Source organism: Centropristis striata, chromosome 24 (assembly GCF_030273125.1).
Source record: "Centropristis striata isolate RG_2023a ecotype Rhode Island chromosome 24, C.striata_1.0, whole genome shotgun sequence".
NCBI classification, from domain to species: domain Eukaryota; kingdom Metazoa; phylum Chordata; class Actinopteri; order Perciformes; family Serranidae; genus Centropristis; species Centropristis striata.
Genome location: NC_081540.1, coordinates 2,233,032 through 2,255,482, shown reverse-complemented (window position 1 = coordinate 2,255,482; position 22,451 = coordinate 2,233,032). Strand labels below are relative to the sequence as shown.

The window sequence follows — 22,451 nt, the reverse complement described above, 5'->3', positions numbered from 1 at the left end:
GCAGTAACCTGAACATGCAGCAGAGGAAGAAATGCATGAAAACAAAAGGCCTGATGCTAAGCTAACAGAGACGAGAGTCGATCAATCTTTTTATTTTGATGTCTGCATAAATAATGTGAGATTTTTTTTAAAATTCCTTTCAGCTGCCAGAACAGTGGGATGGTTACAGCACTAAAAATGTGATTTATTTAATTTATTTAATGCACTAATCTGCTGTTTTTTAGGAACAAAATGTTGCATGAATCAGGTTTAAATGACTGTAAACAAACCTTCAAAATATATTGAGGATTAAAACAGGTTTTAGTAGAGCTGAAGTTAAGATTTGTGAGAAAAAACTAATTATTTTAAATGTAATTTATTTAAAAAAAAATCATGTCAGCTTCCAGAACAGAACAGAAAAGAACTAAAAGCAACATTTCTGCAGAAAGCATCACTGTCACACACTTAAACAGACATGCACCAGAGCAAGAAATGCATGCTTATGCTAAGCTAACTCGTAATTAGCACACAGACATTAGAATCGATGCAATAAATAATATAGTTTTTTTTTAATCCCCTTCAGCTGCCAGAACATTGGGATGGTTACAGCACCAAAAATAGTATTTCTTTAATTTATTTAATGCACTAATCTGCTGTTTTTAGGAACAAAATGTTGCATAAATCAGGTTTAAATGACTGTAGAAACCTTCAAAATATAGTGAAAATTGAAACTGGAAGTAAACATTGTGATATTCTTAATAGAAATGACTATTTGGAGCATTTTTTAAAAATTCTTTCAGCTGCCAGAACATTGGGATGGTTACAGCACCAAAAATAGAATTTCTTTAATTTCTTTAATGCACTAATCTGCTGTTTTTAGGAACAAAATGTTGCATGAATCATGTATAAATTACTGTAAAAACCTTAAAAAAATAGGATTAAAACAGGTTTTAGTAGAGCTGAAGTTAAGATTTGTGAGAACAAACGAATTCTTAATTTTTAAAAAATGACTATTTGGAGAATTTTTAAAGAACAGTGAGGTGGTTGCAGCAGCAAAAATAGAATTTCTTTAATGATTATTTTGGCACAAAGAGAGAAATTTAGTGTTTAGAGTTTGGACAGAAACACTTACACACACACACACACACAGACACACACACACACACACACGTCTACAGTATATATATATATATAAATATATATATCACCAGTGCAGACAGGATTGAGAAGAGGTTATAGTGATGATGATGATGATGATGATTGGACTAACTAATACGTTTTTGGAGCGTAGAGGCAGCGGTATTATTATATTCTTTATTTTTATTTTTTATTTTTTTGCTGGGAGACATAAAGAGAGGAGAGGTTTGCACTTTTGTTTTTATTTATTTTTAATTTTTCTCGTGATGTGACGATGGGAGCTGAGCGGTCCGTGTCCTGTCGGGTCTGTCCGAGTCTCCGAGTGTCTCCGAGTGTCTCCGAGTGTCTCGGTAGCCTGTAGTTTCAATGAAGAGAGGGACGAAGCTGTCCCACCCTGAGACATGGTCCTTAGGCTTCACAGGCTGCATGCATGTGTGTGTGTGTGTGTGTGTGTGTGTGTGCGTGCACGTGTGTGTGTGTGTGTGTGTGTGTGTGTGTGTACCTGAACCGTGTCTCCGTGTTTACAAAATGACATCTCTGCAGTTACATCAGGGTAAAACTATAAAAAGTCTATAAATATGTAAATATATAAGGATTAATAGGATGTTATACAGAACTAGCTACAGTTTAAAAAGTTAGTTTCTGGTCGAGCTGCAAGTTAAAACGACTTTTTAAATAAAAAAAGAAGTGCTTTCTGACATTGGCCCCACAGGTCACTTTATGCATAACTCCAATGTTGGAAGACTTTGAGGTTATTTTGGAGAATCAAAGCCAACGAGGCCTTAACGTAGCTGAGTTTTGCAGCTTGAGCAGAGCATGAGAATCAGTCATTCTTCTCTCTGATGCTTGTGTTTGCGGTGTGTTACAGAACTGTCGAGCTCTTCTGTGCAGGAGGACTCTGTAGTTTATTTTCTAGACTAGCTGTAGATTAAAACATAGATTTTTTTGACACAAAGAAAGCAATACGATCTAAAAAAACCCCTCTTATTTCTCATTTCCACAGAGGAATGATTCTGTTTTAATTCCTGCCAAAAGAACAAAAACAAATTCCCAAAAGCTTTAATTTATATCATTTTAATTCAGGAATAATAATAATAAAAAGCATCCTATTAGGAGCATTGAACAGTGTTTTAGGGTTTGTTTATCTTTGTGTTTCTCTCTGAGCTGAATTATAGTCGATTATACTTGAAAAGTGCTGCATTATATCACACAAAACCAAAAAAATAACCAAAAGAAAAAGTCTAATTCAGTAAATGTTGGTTTCAACCACATCTCACAAGCTTTTTGTAGTTTTTAAAATGAGAACAAATTATATTTTACTGTGATTATTCTCCTAAAAAAAATATATTCTCACGCTCTATCTCCAGAAAATGTAGTTCCCGAACAAATCTCAAATACGATTTAAATTATATGTATTTTCTCCTGATTAAAGTTCGTTTTTGACGTCTCATAATGACATTTTCGATTTAAAATCTGCATTTAAAGTCACTGTTCTGTGTCTTCATGTTGTATATTTAACTTACATGTAAAACACAGACTAAATATGGTCAAATATACACAGAAATGTTTATTATGGATGTTTTCTTTCTACTATTCTGAAAGAAGACACGTTATGGGAGAAACATAGCTCAAAAACTAAAAATTCATGCATGAAAAAAAAACAATGTTTTGGTCTGTGCAGTCTCTTTTGTTTTCTACCCAAAGTAGTTTGTTATTATATGGGCAGAAAAAGACCAGTTACTTAAAAATGCAAAAAAAATTACAGTATGAGGATGTAAAAATATATTAATTTGTCAATGGATATTAGAGAGTGGTAGTCGTGTTTCCATCAATGAATTTTTCTGCACATTTTAAAGATTTGCATGAGAAAAGCTTGACAGAAACTTAAAATAATCAGGTCTGAATGACTGTAAAAACCTTCAAAATACTCGTTCTGGATGGAAATGACTATTTGAAGACAAAATATTGAATGTAAATCTTATGGAACATGTAAAACATATAATATTGGGCAGGAGAGTGGGAGATTAGTGGCACTTTTAGAGCTCTTAATTTGAAAATATTTGATTTCCAAATTGCCATGAATGCACAAAAACACAAGGAGACAAAAAGGAGGCGAGATGCAGAAAAAGGCACTTAAATATTTGTACATTTTAGCACATTTCTAGTACAAGTTCTCCAAAATTTTCCAAAATTGTCGAATGTTTACATGTTTCTAATTAAACTTTAGCACATCGTGGCAGCTGAAGCATAATTTTTCTCTTAATTCATGTAAAACATGTAAAAAAAAAAAAGCACATAATATTGTGCAGAAGAGTGGGAGATTAGTGGCACTTTTACAGCCTTTAATTTGAAAATATTTGATTTCCAAATTGTCATGAATGCAACAATTTATCTGCTATAAACCAAAGAAACACAACAGGAGGCGAGATGCAGAAAATGGCACTTAAATATTTGTACATTTAAGCACATTTTTAGTACAAATTCTCTAAAATTTTCCAAAATTGTCGAATGTTTATATGTTTCTGATGAAACTTCAGCTCATCGTGGCAGCTGAAGCATCATTTCTCTTCTTGTTTTGTTCTGATGTGCAGGATTTAACCAAAGATAATTAACAAACCAAAGATATCACAAAGTGTAAGTGGAGCTGAAGTTGAGATTTATAAGAAAAAACTAAAAAAACACAGACAAAATATTGACTCTAATTCATATAGAACATGCAAAAAAACATGATATTATTCAGGAGAGTTGGAGATTAGTTGCACATATTTTCAGCCTTTAATTTGATTTTTTTTGATTTCCAAATTGTCATGAATGCAACAATTTAACTGCTATAAACCAAAGAAACACGAGGAGACAAACAGGAGGCGAGATGCAGAAAAAAGCACTTAAATATTTGTACATTTTAGCACATTTTTAGTACAAATTCTACAAAATTCTCCAAAACTGACTGAATGTTTCTGTCGAATGTTTCCATGTTTCTGATGAAACTTCAGCTCATCGTGGCAGCTGAAGCATCACTTTTCTCTTCTTGTTTTGTTCTGATGTGCAGGATTTAACCAAAGATATTTAACAAACCAAAGATATTTATATCACGACATGCTGGAGCTTTAAAACAAACTTTTTTTTCCTGAATCAGTCCCGATAAAATAAAAACCAACCCGCCGAGCTTGGTCTCTGAGAGAGAACAAGGTTCATTTGACTTATTGCTGAACTGTTTTTCATAACCTTGTTGTTCAAGCTGTTCTTAGTACTTTTGATATGTAGATAAAGATTTGCACAGTTAGATAGCTAATGAAGATATTATACATAGAAGAGAAAGGAGGGATATTAACATATTTTTGTTTATTTATGGAATAACACCATCACATTAGACGTGGAATAGACAGAAATGACTCTAAAGTGATTGTTGTTTTTCTGTCCTGGATATTTTTTGAGAGACTTTTGGCTCTTCTGCACCGTGGACGTGCCTTGACTTAAAGAAATCCGGCGCTGGAGAGCAGACGGAGGTCGTGTGGTGGATTTTTCACAGACTCCGACGTGTTAGGAATGAAGAACGGCCCCTTGCTTTGTTAAAACCAAGACTGTCTTTGAAGAGAAGTGCCTTGCGTCTGAACCTTTTGTTAAAGAACATGTTGATGTAAATGTTCATTTACCTCAGATGTTTACAGAACTGTCACTGAATAAACTTTTTGTACCATACCTGCTCTCCTTTCTCCACTCGTCTTCTTCTTTTCTCACAATTTAAAGTGTCAAATTCCAGTTTTTATCATTTTGAAGACTTTATTCTGCCTTATTTCTCATGCATTTTGTTGACTCGTGAACTAACTTTATCTCAAATGTTTCAAACAGTTTTCAAACTAAGATTAATCTCTCATTTTGATCATGTGTCAGCGGTTAATTATCGCATTAAATGGTGGAGTTTTCTGCCATAAATTGAGTTTTTATCTAGGTCGTTTATAGCTATAGTTCACGTGCAAAAACTGATATTTCTACTTTAATTTATTTCCAGTTTGGTGGCTAAGATAATGCACTTTAATCTTCCTAAATCATGCATTTATATTGTGCTTTTAAGGAGACAAACATGCACAATTATATTGGTTTATTTATTTTAAAATTATACTCATTTATTTATTTATCTGTTTCTGCAAATTTGCATGTCTGGATCTAAATTTATGACACAAACAAGCTGCAGATGTGCCAAACTACATTAAAAAAAACTATTTTTTTTATGTGAAACCACTTTATTCCATGTTATCAGTTTTAATTGTCAGATAAAGTTGTTTGTTTAGAGGAGGAGACCTCTGAGGAGAATTCAGCTGCTGGTTAAAACCTCAAAACTGTGAAATTATCAGAAAATCAAGCTGCAGAATTTCTTCTCATCCACGAGAAAAATCATCACAGATTGGAATTAAATGTGATTCATGCTCCCCAGAGGAGGAACCCTTCTCATTTCAGACATGTTTTTCTAATTAATAGACCTGTCACAGTTTATTATAGGGCTTAGAATAAAAAAAGATTAATATTTAAGCATTATCGCAGCTCCATATGATTAATATTCCTCGATATGTTGCAGCTGTGTGTGTGAGATGAAAACAGTCTGCTGTGGTGGTGTTTCTATGTGCACATGGACGTGTGTGTGTGTCAGTGTGTGTGTGTGTGTGTGTGTCCACGGCCTCGCCCATTAAGCCGTGCTGAGGCCAGCACTTCCTTTATGCCTGCTGAAAGTCCCAGGGATTTTGGCTGAACAAAAACCTCTCCAGGGAGTGAAAAGGCCTTGAATGGCTGCTAATGCCGTCACCACCTCTGGACTCCTGCAGGCTGCACACACACACACACACACACACACACACACACACACACACACACACACACACACACACGTCCCTATGCTCCAATATGAGCGTGCAAAATACTGTAAACTGTAATAATGACATGCACATAAAGACCAGCACCTCTGAATTAAATAAAGCAACATTTTCAGGCTTGTTTGGAGGCAATATTTGCTCTTTTAGACAGAAAATAAAGCCAAAAATACATTAAAATCAGCCTGTAAATGCCACATTCTTCAATTCTTGTTGACTTTGAAAGCTGATGGAAATGTTTTACTGTATTTTCTTGGGGGACAAGTGTGTGTGTGGCTGTTTGGAGGCTCAGCTGGACGAGTGTTTCGCTCTCAGCCTGCAGGACGATGAAGCTGTTATGTTGCTGCTGCTCCACAAGGTCAGCCCTCTTCTGACGGACACATTTCTGATTCACACTCTCTCCTGCAAGGAAAAACAAGGTTTTGGCCACCTGAAAGTTCTCCAAATTGAAGAGCTTCACACCTGAACCAGCTGCAAGAAAAAATCTGTCATTCTAAGAATAAAAGAATCATCTTTACATCAATAAATGTGGTTCTGAACTTTGTCTGCATCCATTTTATACAACTTTATACTTTTTACTCCACTACATTTATCTGACAGCTTTAGTTACTTTTCAGGTCGAGATTTAACATAAAAACATGATAAATATAAAGTGATTAGACGTAAAATGACTATACAGAGACAAAAAATACATTAAAAGAAGAAAAAACTACTACAAAACTACCAAAAATATGCAAAATGTCTATTCAGGGACATAAAACAACAAGAAAGAGATATAAATTATAAAAAAGATGCACAAAAACACATAAAAAGGCGACAAAGAGACACAAAACACAAGACACAAATAGATGCAAATGTATACATTTTTGCTATTTTAATGCATCCTGACATGTTTTTTAAATGTATTTTTATGCTCTTTATCTATTTATATGACTTTTTTGTGCTATTCCTTTATTTACTTTATTTTATTATATTTTTATATAACAGACCATTGGTATATTGATTTTGTTTTTTGCTATTCAAACCTTTTTTGTTCATATTTTGCCTGTCGTGAATTGTAAATTGGCCCGCGCTTAAAGAAATAAATAGATAAATAAATGAATGAATAAATAAATAAATAAATAAATAGATAAATAGATAGATGAATAAATAAACAAACAAATAAATAAATAAATGAATATATAGATAGATGAATATATTAATAAATAGATGAATAAAGACATAGATACATACATTAATAAATAGATAAATACTTAAATAAATAAATAAATACATTAATGAATAAATAGATAAATAAATAGATAGATAGATAGATAGATAAATAGAAAAATAAATAAATAAATAAATAGAAAAATAGAAAAATAAATAAATAAATACAAACATGAATGAATAGATGGATAAAAAAATAAAAAAATAAATGAATAAATAAATAGATGAATAAACAGATGAATAAATAGAGAAATAGATAAATAAATGAATAAATAAAAAGGTGTATTTGGGGGTAATGGATCTGTTGGAACAGCCCATGTGTATTATCGGGTTTTTTTCCAGCAGACTACCTGTAATATAAATATCTACCTGTAATATAAATGTCTATGTGTAATAATATCCGGTGTTACAGTGGTAGCTCCTCCCCCTCCTCCTCTTCTAATGGTTCCGTCCAATAAGGTCAAAGGTCAACAGGGAAACAAACACATTCAATTAAGACGGAAAGAGCGAAGAAGTTGAATAAAAAACGATTATAAATAAACCTTAATTTTAAAAAAAGGAGCGAAGGAGTGAAGAGGAGGAGCGGAAAGAAAGAAAAAGCTGCAAAGAAGCGAGACTTATAACGATAAAAACATTTAGCGGCGATTAACTGCGGACAGGTGAGCAGGAGACAGGAGGAGGACAGACAGGAGGAGGAGGAGGAGGACAGACAGACAGACAGGAGGAGGAGGAGGACAGACAGACGGACAGGAGGAGGAGGAGGAGGAGGAGGAGGAGGCCGCTGCTGAGGAGAGGAGGTGAGTTAAACTCCTCTTTCAATGATCTGAGTTGTGCTGTTTGTTGTTAAACGGCGCTGCTGTTGACACGCAGGTGAATTTATTATGTTATTGGTGCGTTTTTTGTGTCATTTTTTATCCCTATATATATATATATATACCCCTATATATATATAGCACAGTACAGTCCCACATCACTAATATGGTGATATACATAAATAAAACAGCATTTTTATTCTAAAGAGAAATAAAAAAGAGACACCAAAACCTCCTTTGGTCTATGAACTACCTTCAAGAGTATATTGTTTATCCTCAGTCCCATATTTAAGGAATATAAGGAGAGTTCATATATTATAAAATAATAAAATGGGGTGTTTTTAAGATTAGATCAGATCAGATTTTATTCTTATGGTTCTAAAAGTTCTCTCTATATTGTGTCCTGCTGCAAAAAATACCCTGCAAACATTTCATCCACCATAAAGAGTTTCAGATACATACATTTAATTATCCTGATATTAATGCATTTATTTGATTCCTGGAACACTTGTTGCACGTTTAATTTCTTTAATTACAGGAGAGTAGATTTACTGTTATTTGTGTATGTTTATGTGTTTTTTTGTAAGATGTAAATCATCAACAGGTTTCTTATTTAGAACTGACAGGAAAGAAATATAATTTTAAACAGGCGGAATCGAACATGCAAAAATCAATAAATGCATTTTTTTATCTGTTATAAATCGTGCTGTGATGCTGCTGTATGTTAATAGTTAATATGCTGGTTGGTTGGTTTTTAATGTGTGCTGTAAATCCTGCTGACTGCAGGTGAATTTATTTACTTTATTCTCTGCTTTATCTTCTGTTTTATTCTAAACTGGAATATATTTTGCTGAATGATCATCATGTTGTATTGAAGAAGACTTGAAACTAGTGTTTAAGATCACAGATTGTATCCAAGTTGTTGAATTGTTTTCGTCAGTATGGAAACGGCTCTTTTATCTTATTATGCAGCTAGTCTGGCTCATATTAAGGTGACGAAATCCAGATTTAAAACAGACTTTTATGTTGGATCTTATTTCTTTCATGCAGGAATGTTTCCTAGCTGTGTGCAACTTCCTTCAGACCAGAAACTAATTAGAAAAATTATAAATCAAGTGAGAAATGGGCTCATTTTCTTAAACTTCTTTTTGCAAACCAGTGGAGTCGCCCCCTGCTGGCCGTTAGAAAGAATGCAGGTTTAAGACACTGACTGCACTTTTTAGACCCAGAAGCTGCAGCTCGGTGATGCATTTTTGAGAAAAAACAGGTAAATGGATTAAACGCCAATTAGTCAAGACGTGAAACCTGCAGAAAGACAGAAAAGCTGCAGAATGCATCAAACTAAACTCTTTGCATGCATGTAAAAATGTCCTCTGAGAGAAGGTTTTTGGGTTTAACTCTTATTTTCACACTTTAGCAGCACTTAAAGTAACCAATTACAAAAAGATGCATTTAGATCCACAAGTTCATCTTTAGAGACATCAGCAGAAAATTCACTTTTTTAATGTGTTGTTGTGCAGCTCGTGGTGGAATTTAAGGAAAATTCCTTCTAATGTTGGTTTACACCAACAAATGTTCACAGGAGACTAAAAACTGGAAGTCTCCTTCTCTCCTCTTTCCTCTCCATCTCCTTCTCCTCTTTCTCTCCTCCTCCTCTCCACCTCCTTCTTCTTCTCCTCTCCTCCACCCCTTCCTCTCCTTCCCTCTTCCTTCTCCTCCTTCACCTCCTCCTCCCTCACCTCCTTCTACTCCTCCTCTCCTCCTCCTCTCCTCTCTTCCTCCCCCTCTTTCTTCTCCTCTCCTCTTTCTCCTTCCCTCTCTCCTCCTCCCCTCCCCCTCTCGTCTTCCTCCTCTCCTCCTTCTTCCTCCTCCTCCTCTTCTCCTCTCCTCCTTCTCCCTCATCTCTCTCTCTCTCTCTACTCTCTATCCTGCTCCTCCTTCTTCTTCTCTCCTCCACCTCCTCCTCTCCTCTTTCTCCTCTCCTCCTCCTTTCCTCTCCATCTCCTCCTCCTCTTCCTCTTCTCCTCCTCCTCCTCTCTCTCTCTCCTAGTTGTAGTCTTGTAAATAGTTTCCCTGCAATATTCACAGTCTGTCTAAAACCTCAGTCTGAGACTAGACTGGGACTAAAACCTCTCTCCTCCTCCTCCTCCTCCTCCTCTCTCCTCCTCCTCCTCCTCCTCTCCAGTACTGATCCACTCTTTATCTCGCCCCTGCTCATTATTTCTGTGCAACCCATTCATTAGTGCAGCAGGTCCTCTAGTGTCCAAACTCTGTCATTACTTATAATATATATATATATATATATATATTTCTATATATATATTTCTATATATATATATATATATATATATATATATATATATATACACACTACCGGTCAAAAGTTTTAGAACACCCCAATTTTTCCAGTTTTTTATTTAAATTCAAGCAGTTCAAGTCAAATGAACAGCTTGAAAGGGTCCAAAGGTAAGTGGTGAACTGCCAGAGGTAAATAAAAAAAGGTAAGCTTAACCAAAACTGGAAAATAATGTACATTTCAGAATTATACAAGTAGGCCTTTTTCAGGGAACAAGAAATGGGTTAACAACTTAACTCTATGGAGTCTTGGGCTATTTTGTCCATTTTTGAATTCTTTTCATGTATTTGTAAGTCATTTTGTGTCTTTTTAGTCATTTTGTGTCTTTTTTTGGGTCATTTTGTGTCTTTTTTTTGTCATTTTGTGTCTTTTTTTTTTTGGCCATTTTGTGTCTTTTGGTGTCTTTTTTTTGTCATTTTGTGTCTTTTGGTGTCTTTTTTTGGTCATTTTTTGTCATTTTTTAGTCATTTTGTGTCTTTTTTTAGTCCTTTAGTCCAACATAAAATGTGATTTTTTAAAATCTTTTTTTTACTTTCAAAACACTATCATGCTCATTAAAGAATTTTAAATGTTACAAATGTGCATTCATTTCAGAGTACACTGACATTAAACTGCATTAAACATTAAACTGCATCGTTTTCAATTAAATTCTGGAAAAGTTGGTGTGTTCTAAAACTTTTGACCAGTAGTGTGTATATATATATATATATATATATATATATATATATATAAATTGTCTTTTCACTCTCACATCTGCAGCCTGAAAATATAAAAACCAGTAAAAATTCTCCTTTTCACTGGAAGTGAAAGAATACCAGACGCTCCACTTTGCAGTTTTCCACATCATTTTATTCATTGAGAAACTCAAACTCACAGCTGGAGGAGGATATATGTGCAGTTATTTACTCTCTACGGTACAGAAGTTCTCCTGCTCTTACTCCTGGCAGGCCATCATGGCGTGGGTGATGTCCTGGGGCATGGGGGCGATCTTGCTCATGGCGAGCGTGGTGGCGCTCTCGTAGTGGTAGAAGTGGTGGCCCTTGTACACGTTGACGCCGTGAGAGTCGCACGAACCCGCGTCGATGTCTGCGATGGGCAGAGGCGTGGTCTTGGTGATGGCGCGGGGCGTGGCCGACAGGTCCACGTCCACCAGATTCGTTCCTGGTGACAGAAATATGAAAAATGTGATGAGTTATGATCAGAATAACACGCTGTGCTCTACGTGTTCTCCAGGACTAGTTACGACTGAATGTTTTATTATTATTTTGTTATTATATTTGTTCATAAAATGACACCGAAAATAGAAATAAAGACACACAAAGTGAAAGAAAATACCCTAAAAGTTGGAATGAAATGTGTGAAAATGAGTAAAATCAAGTTTTATTATTATTAATAATATTATTGTTATTATTATTATGATTATTATTTATATTATTATTATTAATAATAATACAAATAATACATATATATTATAATATGTCCAATACCCTGGATATTATTATTATGATTATTATTATCATTATTATTAATAATAATGATAATGATAATAATTATAATAATAATAAATCAATAAAAAAAAAATATTAGTATAGTAATAGTTATAATATATATAATATAATAAATCTAATCCAATACCTTGGATATGATTATTATTATTATTTTTTATTATTAAAAAATCATAATTTTTATTATTATGATATATATATATATATATATATATATATATATATATATATATATATATAATTATAATATATATTCTTGGATAGTATTATTATTAATATAATAATAATGATTATTATTATACAAGTTATATAACTTATTAACTCTTGCCTGCTACATATATATATATGTCTTATTGTTTCCTATTTGCTTCAAACTTTATCTTTATATACAACTATGACTGTAACTGTAATATTTACATTTTCAGTCAGTCAGTTTACATTATATACACATCTACCTGCATCAAAAATAAACATAGAAATAAATGAAATGTATTAATAATTTAATCCAAATGATTCCATAAATTTATCCCACAAAACTGATCTTCTGAGAGCAAATGGCTTTTTAAAAAATTAAAATGTCCTCTTAATTTATCATAATATAATATCATATATTCTGTACTTGTTGTTGCATGTTATGAGGTAGTTTTTTTTTGCTTTTTGTATCATTTTCACAGTCCGAATTTCTCCCAAATCACTGAATTTCTGGTTGTGTGTTGTGTGTTGTGTGTTTTGTGTTGTGTGGTGTTGCAGCTCCAGGCGGCTCACCTTGGATGATATGAACTGTGTTTTCAGCAGGACAGACAAAAGCAGCGTCCACGTGTCCCTCCACGCCCAGCTCCTCCTTCAGGGTTTTAGGGTAACCTTCCACCAGCGTGTAGGGAGCCGCTCCTTTGTAGATAAACACGTTGTCGTCCTGCAGGAGTTCAGCATCACACAAGCTTTTACTATAAACTCTAACATGGATAAGACCCTCAAAAAGGGGTCTCAAAGTCACATTACCTGGGGGCAGTATAAAAATGATCAAAAAAAGACACAAAATTACTAAAAAAAAGACACAAAATGACAGGAAAAAAACCCTAAATTCTTAAAAAAGACACAAATTGACCAAAAAAAGACAGAATTACCAAAAAAAGACACAAAATTACTAAAAAAAGACACAAAATGACCCAAAAAAGACCTAAATTACTTAAAAAATACACAAAATGACTAAAATAAAGACACAAAATGTCCCAAAAAAGACCTAAATTACTTAAAAAAGACACAAAATGACCCAAATAAGACCTAAATTACTTAAAAAAGACACAAAATGACCCAAAAAAGACCTAAATTACTTAAAAAAGACACAAAATGACCAAAAAAATACACAACACTACTAAAAAAAGACACAAAATGACCCAAAAAAGACCTAAATTACTTAAAAAAGACACAAAATAACCAAAAAAAGACACAAAATAACCAAAAAAAGACACAAAATGACACAAAAAGCGAGGGATGAATGGGTGTAGTTTTACCTTGATCAGGTAGATTTTGTGGTCGTAGGAGAAAGCGGCGTCCACGCCCGTCTGCACCTCCTTCCACTGGCGAGTGATGGAGAAGGAGTGGAGGCCATCACGCTCCGTGTCCAGACGCATGTAGAGCGCCCCTGAACGCACCACAGAGTCCACTTTACATCTACACATCTCTATAAATATCTGATCATTTGCATGTAGATATATTAGATTCAAAGTTTTTTGCATTTCTGCAGGTGAATAGAGTCATTTTTTTAACTTATAGATATCAGCATGGAACTTCCCCAGTTTCGACTTTATTTTTTTGCATTAAAAGTTTTTCTGAAATTTGATGTTTAGATGAGGCATTAAATATGCAACAAAGTGTTGCATAAATCAGATATGAATGACTGTAAAAACCTTCATAATATAGTGAGGAATAAAACTGGTCAGTAAGTTGAGATTTATGAGAATAAAAAAAACGCCCTTTTAAGGTTTTTATACATTCTTAATGGAAATGACTATTTGAAGACAAATTATTGACTCTAATCCATAAAAAACATGAAAAACACATAATATTGTGCATGAGAGTGGGGAAAAAGTTAGGAGAAATCTACTAAATATATATACAAGTGATGCTTGAGCTCATTAAATATGCACTAATTTGCATATATTTGCAGCACATAAATGTCTCTGTCATTATTATTTTTCATACTTTACCTGCGAACATGTAGCTTTTGCCGTCATCGTCGGTGGTGATGGCGTCTAGTTTCATCTCGCTGCATTTAGGGATTTTGGAATGATCTCCATGAGCTGCAGGAGCAAACAACCCGTTAGCACAGATCTATTTCCTGTGCAGTAATAATGATAAAGCAGCTGTTTATGAGCTAATTATTAATAATGCTGACTCACTGTGTCCGGGACACTTCATGAAGTACTTGCGGGCGTCCTTGGGGTATCCGGGGTTGACCTCTCCGGTCACCGGGTGGAAGCGGGTGAAGTTGTGTCCGTGGAAGCAGTAGTAGTGCTCCTGCCAGCGGATGGCCGAGGTGCAGTTGGGCAGGTGGTCCCACGTCTTGGTCTTCACCGTCTTGGTGGTGAGGTCATAAACAAACACGTCGTGTCCTGCAGCAGAGGAAACCTTCAGCTGCAGCGTGCACGCTTAATTACACTCTCCAATACTTGTTGCAGCTCTGATTACAAATAAAATTCTACTTAAAGTAGCAATAATGTGCAAAATGGCACCTTTTCAAGTGTTAATTATGGAGCCATTACTGACACATTATATGTGTTTTTATCTTATGCTAACTAACTGAAACTGTATTTTGTGGTTACAAAACTAACTAAAACTAACTAAATTTATAGTGAAAATGTCCTTCGTTTTTCGTCTTTTTGGTTGATATGAAATCTATTTCATCTATCTGGTTTTATGACTTAATAAACTTATTGGGGCTGAGATGGATCAGACAAAGGAAATAAAGGAAACATTTATTATGACTTTGTTGAATCTGGCACCCAACAAATACCCCATTACACAAAAAACTACAACTAACACTAAAACTAGTAAAAACTAAAATAAAAACAAAATAAAACTAACTGAATTTGAAAACAAAAACTGTCAACGAAATTAAAACTAAAACTAATGAAAAATCTAAAACTTGGGTATCGTTTTTTTAAAAACTCGTTTTTATTTTTATTTCAGTTAACAAAAATGTTTTTTCAATTTTAGTTTTCGTTATTTCGTTAGTTTTCATCAACTATAATAACCTTGGACCACAGGTGCTATAAAAATGTATAAAACACGTAAAAAAGTGTGAAGAAAGTTGAAATGTATTTATCTATAAAGGATGCAGAGGGACATGCTGAGACTTCTATCAGCTATATTGTAAAACAATAAATGAGTCTTCGTACCCTTGAAGAAGAGGACGGAGTCGGCGGTGCACTCTCCTTTGGGACACTCGGCGGCGGCGTCCAGGTGACCGGGGACTCCGGGGAAGTCGTCAGCGATGGCCTTGGGGTAGTTGGCCTCCAGCGTGTGGTTGTAGTAGCTGAACACCTGGTCGTCCTGCAGACAAAGAGAGAGAGAGCACAAGAAACCAGTCAGGAGGAGAAGAAACCAGTCAGCAGGGAGGAGAAACCAGTCAGGAGGGAGGAGAAACCAGTCAGGAGGGAGAAGAAACCAGTCAGGAGGGAGAAGAAACCAGTCAGGAGGGAGAAGAAACCAGTCAGCAGGGAGAAGATCTCTGGTTCCCATCAGATTCTCTCTGATGATTCTCTCTGCAACAGTTGCAGGAGAAAAAGTTGCACATAGAAGTTTTTAAGCTGCTTCAGGAGACATGGAAACTCTTTCTGTAAGTTCTGATGCAAAGTTCTTCTTCTTTCTTTCTTCCTTTCTTTCTCTCTGTCTTTCTCTTACTCTCTATCTCTTTCTCTCCTTTCTTTCTTTCTTTCTTTCTTTCTTTCTCTCTCTTACTCTCTCTCTCTTTCTTTCTCTCTCTCTCTCTTTCTTTCTTTCTCTTACTCTCTATCTCTTTCTCTCTCTATCTCTCTCTTTCTTTCTTTCTTTCTTTCTTTCTTTCTCTTACTCTCTCTCTCTCTTTCTTTCTTTGTTTCTCTTACTCTCTCTCTCTCTCTCTCTCTCTCTCTCTCTCTCTTTCTTTCTCTTACTCTATGTCTTTCTTTCTCTCTCTCTCTCTCTCTCTTTCTTTCTTTCTTTCGCATACTCTCTATCTTTCTTTCTTTCTTTCTTTCTCTTACTCTCTATCTCTTTCTTTCTTTCTTTCTTTCTTTCTTTTACTCTCCTTTCTTTCTTTCTTTCTTTCTTTTTCTCCCTCTTGTCTTTTTCTCTTTATTTCTCTCTCTTTCTCTCTTCTTTCTGTCTTTTCCTCTCACTTTCTTTCTTTCACTCTTTTTCTCTTTTTTCTTTCTCTCTCTCCCTCTCTTTTTTCTTTCTCTCTCTTTATCTCACACTATCTTTTTCTTTCTTTCACTCTTTTTCTCTTTCTCTTATTTCTTTCTCTCTCTTTCTTACTTTCTTTCTCTCTTTTTTTTCTCTCTCTCTCTTTTACTTGAGTAAATGTACTTATTTCCATTACTCCACTGATGGAAGCTGCTTGTTTGTAGTGTGTGTGTGTGTGTGTGTGTGTGTGTGTGTGTGTGTGTGCGTGTGTGTGTGTGTGTGTGTGTGTCGTACCAGGAAGAAGTAGATGTGGTCGTGGTCGTGTTCTCCCACGTTATCCTCGTTGTGCATGCGGAACGCAGCGTCCACGTGTCCGATGTGATGCAGGTCGTCCAGCTCGGCGAAGGACTCGTTGGAGAGCTGAGCGTCTCCGTCGAATCCCCTCCACAGGTGGGGGCCTGAGGGGGAAAACACCAGTTTAACGTCAGATAATTAAAGTTTAATAATCTCTTATAATGACTTTATTAAACCAATACTCACCCTTGAAGAAGAACATTATTCCTTTCTCGTCCGGAGTGATGGCGTCAAACTCCACATCGTCACAGCGGTGCGGCAGACCGTCTGAACACGGAGGAAGAACTCGTTATTATGAGATAATAATATAATATAATAACATTATTATCATGAGATAATAATATCATATAATAACATTATTATCATGAGATAATAATATAATATAATAAAATATTATCATGAGATAATAATATGATATAACATTATTATCATGAGATAATAATATAATATAATAACATATTATCATGAGATAATAATATGATATAACATTATTATCATGAGATAATAATATAATATAATAACATATTATCATGAGATAATAATATGATATAACATTATTATCATGAGATAATAATATAATATAATAACATATTATCATGAGATAATAATATGATATAACATTATTATCATGAGATAATAATATAATATAATGACATTATTTTCATGAGATAATAATATAATATAATAACATTATTATCGTGAGATAATAATATAATATAATAACATTATTATCATGAGATAAATAAATATATTTATTTCAGAAAAAGTTTGGCCTATTTTATTACATACATTTTTTAAAATGTGCACTTTATTGAGCTTTGATTTTAAAAAAAAGTACTCCTGTTGTTATACAGTATTTATGTTCACTTAAATAAACGGTTTCATCTTGAGATCAGGATTAAATCTGAATTGTCTACCTGAATTAGTATTCATTATGCAGAATGGCCCCACTTTTATATATATATATTCTGCAATTCATTACTTACATTTAGTAAATATAGGGCTCATTTTAACTACTTAATATACAGTTATGAAGTTTAATTCATAAAAATGTGTAATAATTCTAAATTAATCATGTTTTTTTATGTTAAATCTCGAACTGAAAAGTAACTAAAGCTGTTAGATAAATGCAGTGGAGTAAAAAAGTGCAATATTTATCTCTAAAATGTAGTGAAGTAGAAGTTTTAAGTTACTTAAGTAAAGAACAAGTGCCCCGCCCTAAAGTGTACCCTGCTTTATCGTCTATTTTGCTGTAAATTGTTCCATAATTGAGAAAATAAACACCATGCTGTAATAAAGAAGACTTAAAGCTAAAGATTGAGACCATAAACTTATTACAAAAATGTTCACTGAGGTAATAAATCAAGTTCGAACTAGTAGTATTTTCTCATAGGCTTCTATGCAAACAGCAGAATCGCCCCCTGCTGCCCCTGCTGATGTGATTTTGATATAAATTATTTTCAGAAAGCGTCTCCACTCACCGTCTGCCTCTGCCACTGCGTCCGGTGCGGGCCTGTGGATCATTAAACACAAGATTACATCTCATTTCATTTCCAAAAATAAATCCCTGAGTCATGATAGAAGAGGGTCAATCAGTGCACGGCAGATAAAATGATGACTCTCTATTTGTCCAATTGATCCGACCGGTGAACTTTGCGATCGAGTAAATAAATAGTCAGAAACATTTCCCCTGCAGCCGTCGGACAGATTAAAGAAAATATATAAATAAATCAGACAAAATAACTGAAACACTGGAGAGTTTAATGCAACGAAAACAGCCTCAAAAGTTTATTTTACACCTCTGAAGCTTCCAAGAAAGTTTGTGTTATACTACGTCCTGCATTTAAATATTTATGCTCATTTATTGCTTTATTATGGAACAGAAAAATATGTAGGACAATTTAAAACTACTTAATGACTTTTGCATGATGTGTAAAATTAAAATTTTGTCTTTGCATGCACAATCATTTAGAAATGAAGCATCTTGAGATCAGGATTAAATCTGAATTATCTACCTGAATTAGTAGTAATTATGCAGAATGGCCCCACTTTGTTGTATTGTGCAAGATGGGGTTAATTTTAACTACTTAATCTGCATTTATGAGGCTTAATTTGAAGAAAAAGTCAAATCACTTCAGATTTATCATGTTTTTTTGTTAAATCTAGCCCTGAAAAGTAACTAAAGCTGACTCAAATCTCAAATTTGTTTCCAAAATCTTGTGGAATATAGTATATATTTGCACAAAATGCCTCCACTTTTATATATATTTTGCAATAACTTACTTGCATTTAGTAAGTATAGGGCTCATTTAACTATTTAATATAGTTATGAGGTTAAATTTGAAGAAAAAGTCGAATCACTTCAGATTTATTGTGTTTTTTTGTCAGATCTCAACCATAAAAAGTAACTAAAGCTGTCTCAAATCTTAAATTTGTCTCCAAAATGTAGAAATAAAGCATCTTGAGATGAGGATTAAATCTAAATAAGTAATAATAATGCAAAATGGCCCCAGTTTTATATATATTGTGCAATTAATTACTTACATTTAGTAAACTTATGGCTCATTTTAACTACCTAATATGCATTTATGTATAGTTTAATTTGAAGAAAAAGTCAAATCACTTCAGATTTATCATGTATTTATGTTAAATCTTGACCTGAAAAGTAACTAAAGCTTGTCTCAAATCTCAAATCTGCCTCCAAAATGTAGTGGAGTATAGTTTAAATTTGCATATTGTGCATTTTTGTGATAATTTGTTTTAATTTGATAAAAAATAGGCCTCCTTTAACGACTTAATATGCAGTTATGAGGCTTAATTTGAAGAAAAAGTTGAATCACTTCAGATTTATCAAGTATTTATGTTAAATCTTGCCCTGAAAAGTAACTAAAGCTGTCTCAAATCTCAAATTTGCCTCCAAAATGTGGTGCAGTATAAGTATAAAGTTGCATAAAATGTAATACTCACACAGGGTCTGCAGCAGTGAGGGTCAGTGCGAGGCACAGGAAGAGAGTTTTGGTGAGGAGCTCCATGATGATGGCCTCTGAGTCTCAGTGTGGAGCAGATCTGCAGCGCTGCAGAGCCTTTATACTCCTCTGTTAGGTAACTACGTGTGTGCACGTGTGTGTACGTGTGTGTAAATGTGTGGGTGTATGTCTGTGTACGTGTGTGTGGGTGTGTTTGCATAGACGGGTTGTTGGCATTTATGTTGCAAAATTAAACTCTTGCATGATCATTTTCACTCATGCATTCGATTTGAAATCTCTTTTATGATAGATTTTTTTATTTTCTGAACAAATATCAGTGTTGTATAAAGCTCAGGCTCCTGCAGGAACCGGCTGCAAAGACAATATTTAATAAAGCTGATTTAATGCATGAGATACTTGGAGATGAGGTGCATTTCAAATGAATTTATTGATTTGTTTGGTTAACATTGGTTGCCACATGTTCTTGCATCAGGATCTTTGTTCCCTGTTTGTTTGGTGGCGGACTCTTCTGGAAAAACACAGCTGCAGACTTGGTGCAAACAGGGTCAGCAGAGAAATATCCCACAGCTAATGAGTGCACTTTGAAGTTCAAGTGGTGTTGTGCAAGAGAGCCCCAGTTAACACAGAAATGCAAAAAAATAGATTTAAATCAGAGTTTAATCAGAGAAATCGACAGTACAAAAATCATTGAGCTCCTCCCAAACGATCTGATATGATTACAGTGATTACAGATAAATAACGGTTGCAGTTTGTGCATAATTCCCTAAAACTGTAGATTAATTAAGGGGACAAAACAAACAATCAAGGGTAATTTTAAAAGCATGCACCATTACTTTTAACCACTAATTCTATCTTCTGTCTGGATTGATTAAAATAATTTACACCAGACTGCTACAATTTCATCTACTGATTATCATAAAGAGAAATAAAAAAGAGGTACAATCACTAATTATCTAAGCAAACAGTTGAACAAGTAGGAGGTAGAGGCTGTAAATGATACTCAAACAATTCCCAAAGATATTATATTTATATTATATTCTATATATCTTAAACTCAGAAGTTAGACTCTGCATGTGTTGCTGGTTCGAGGATGAAATAAGGTCTGTGGTTCACACGAGTTGAAGTGATGTTTTCTGGTGAATTTTTGAGTTTTTGCGTGTCCTTATAAGGTCGGCTGCTAACAAGAGGTTAAATCAGACTACAGTAGTTGTCCTTAAACGTCATCACGCCGGACACGGACTAGAACTTTCTCTCTCTAGTCCACCTCAAAGCCTCTAGTCGAGTTTTTCAAAGATTAGGTTCATAACCTATTTATCAGGCTTCAGTTTCACTAGCTTGTCTTGCTCTTGTTCCCACAACTTTCACTCTTCATGAATCATTTTTAGTGCAGATTGTAGAGAAATTTGTGACTTTTTTGTGAGAATTATGTAACAGCTACTCCACAGAGTCCCATAGAGACCAATGAGAACTTGGACCAGACATTTCTCGAAGAAAAGTCGTTTTTCTCTTCTTCTTTTTTTTAAATTCAGACATGAAACCTACATCAACTTGTCCAGCAGAGACTTTTCTTTCTGGTCATACTAATATTTAGTGTTTAGGACTCATGGTTTGTGGAAAAACGAGCAGTTTAAGAGGTGCGAGCTCCATTAAATTACCTTTCTCAGCTTACTTGCAGGTAGCTTTTCGGAGAGCATCTGAAGCAGAACTTTTGCTCTTGTTCCCACAACTTTCACTCTTCATGAATCATTTTTAGTGCAGATTGTATATAAATTGGTGCTCTTTGCAGACGTTTTAATTTGGTAAATATAGGGCTCATTTAACTACTTAATATGCTGTTATGATGTCAAATTTGAAGAAAAAGTCGAATCACTTTAGATTTATCATGTTTTTATGTTAAATCTTGACATTAAAAAGTAACTAAAGCTGTCTCAAATCTTAAATTTGTCTCCAAAATGTAGTGGAGTAGAATTACAAAATGGCATTAAATGCCCCCACTTTTATATATATTGTGCATTTGTGTGATACAAATACATAAGCATCGTTTTAATTTGGTTTAATTTGAAGAAAAAGTCAAATCATTTCAGATTTATCATGTTTTTTGTTGTTTTTGATTTTTCTTGTGTCAAATCTCAAATTTGCCTCCAAAATGTAGTGGAATATAGTATAAAGTTGCATAACATGTAATAGTTGGCTGCATTCAAACATCATAAAAGTGGAGTTTGTGTGTGAACATTATCCATCCAGCTTCAGAAACGTGTGTTTGCCACAGATTATTTTCTGCAAAAATCCAAAATCTAGAGATGCTAACTTCTGGGTTGGACTACAAAAATAAGTAATTTTGCTTGCTATTTAAAGATTTAACCCTTCCACATTACTCTATCTACCGTATTTCCTCAATTTAAAGCCGGGCCCCTATTACTGACCGGCCTCATTTAGTAACCAGGTGTAAAAACTATTTTTAGTAAATAAAAGCCGGCCGGTAAATATGTTTATTTCTCCCGCTGTCCTAGTCATTCTCTGTAAAGTCGAGCCGTTTACGCACGTTCTTCAGGGCTTTTTAGTAGTTTCGACATTTTAAATCCTGCTTAAAATGAACATTCAGCGTGCTGTTCATTGTTTGTTTACATCCCAGTACTTCCAATATGGCCGACATCTGGGTAACTGGCTACAATGCGCTGTGTAAAACACTCTAAAAAGTGCCGGTCAGAGCTGCTCTGTTTGTCTTTTTTTTAATAAAAGCCTCCTTCAAATAATATGCCTGCCCCTATTATTAGCCGGGTCCCAAACTGATGTTTTATTAATAGAAGCCCCGGCTACTATTTGAGGAAATAAGTTTTATCATTTGCACTAGCAGCCATTACACT

The 22,451-nt window shown here is 34.4% G+C and overlaps 1 protein-coding gene across 1 annotated transcript; it reads right to left on the bottom strand.

The window, feature by feature from the left end:
* Positions 1-11,182: 11,182 nt before the first annotated feature.
* On the bottom strand, positions 11,183-19,694 carry LOC131962670 (hemopexin-like). The gene is made up of 10 exons (XM_059327657.1): positions 19,568-19,694; positions 18,082-18,113; positions 16,787-16,867; positions 16,541-16,704; positions 15,259-15,412; positions 14,260-14,472; positions 14,068-14,160; positions 13,372-13,502; positions 12,626-12,773; positions 11,183-11,516 (listed from the first exon to the last, which is right to left on the bottom strand). The coding sequence occupies exons 1-10, from the start codon at positions 19,630-19,632 to the stop codon at positions 11,290-11,292; spliced, it is 1,308 nt and encodes a 435-aa protein (XP_059183640.1). The 5' UTR covers positions 19,633-19,694; the 3' UTR covers positions 11,183-11,289.
* Positions 19,695-22,451: the final 2,757 nt, after the last annotated feature.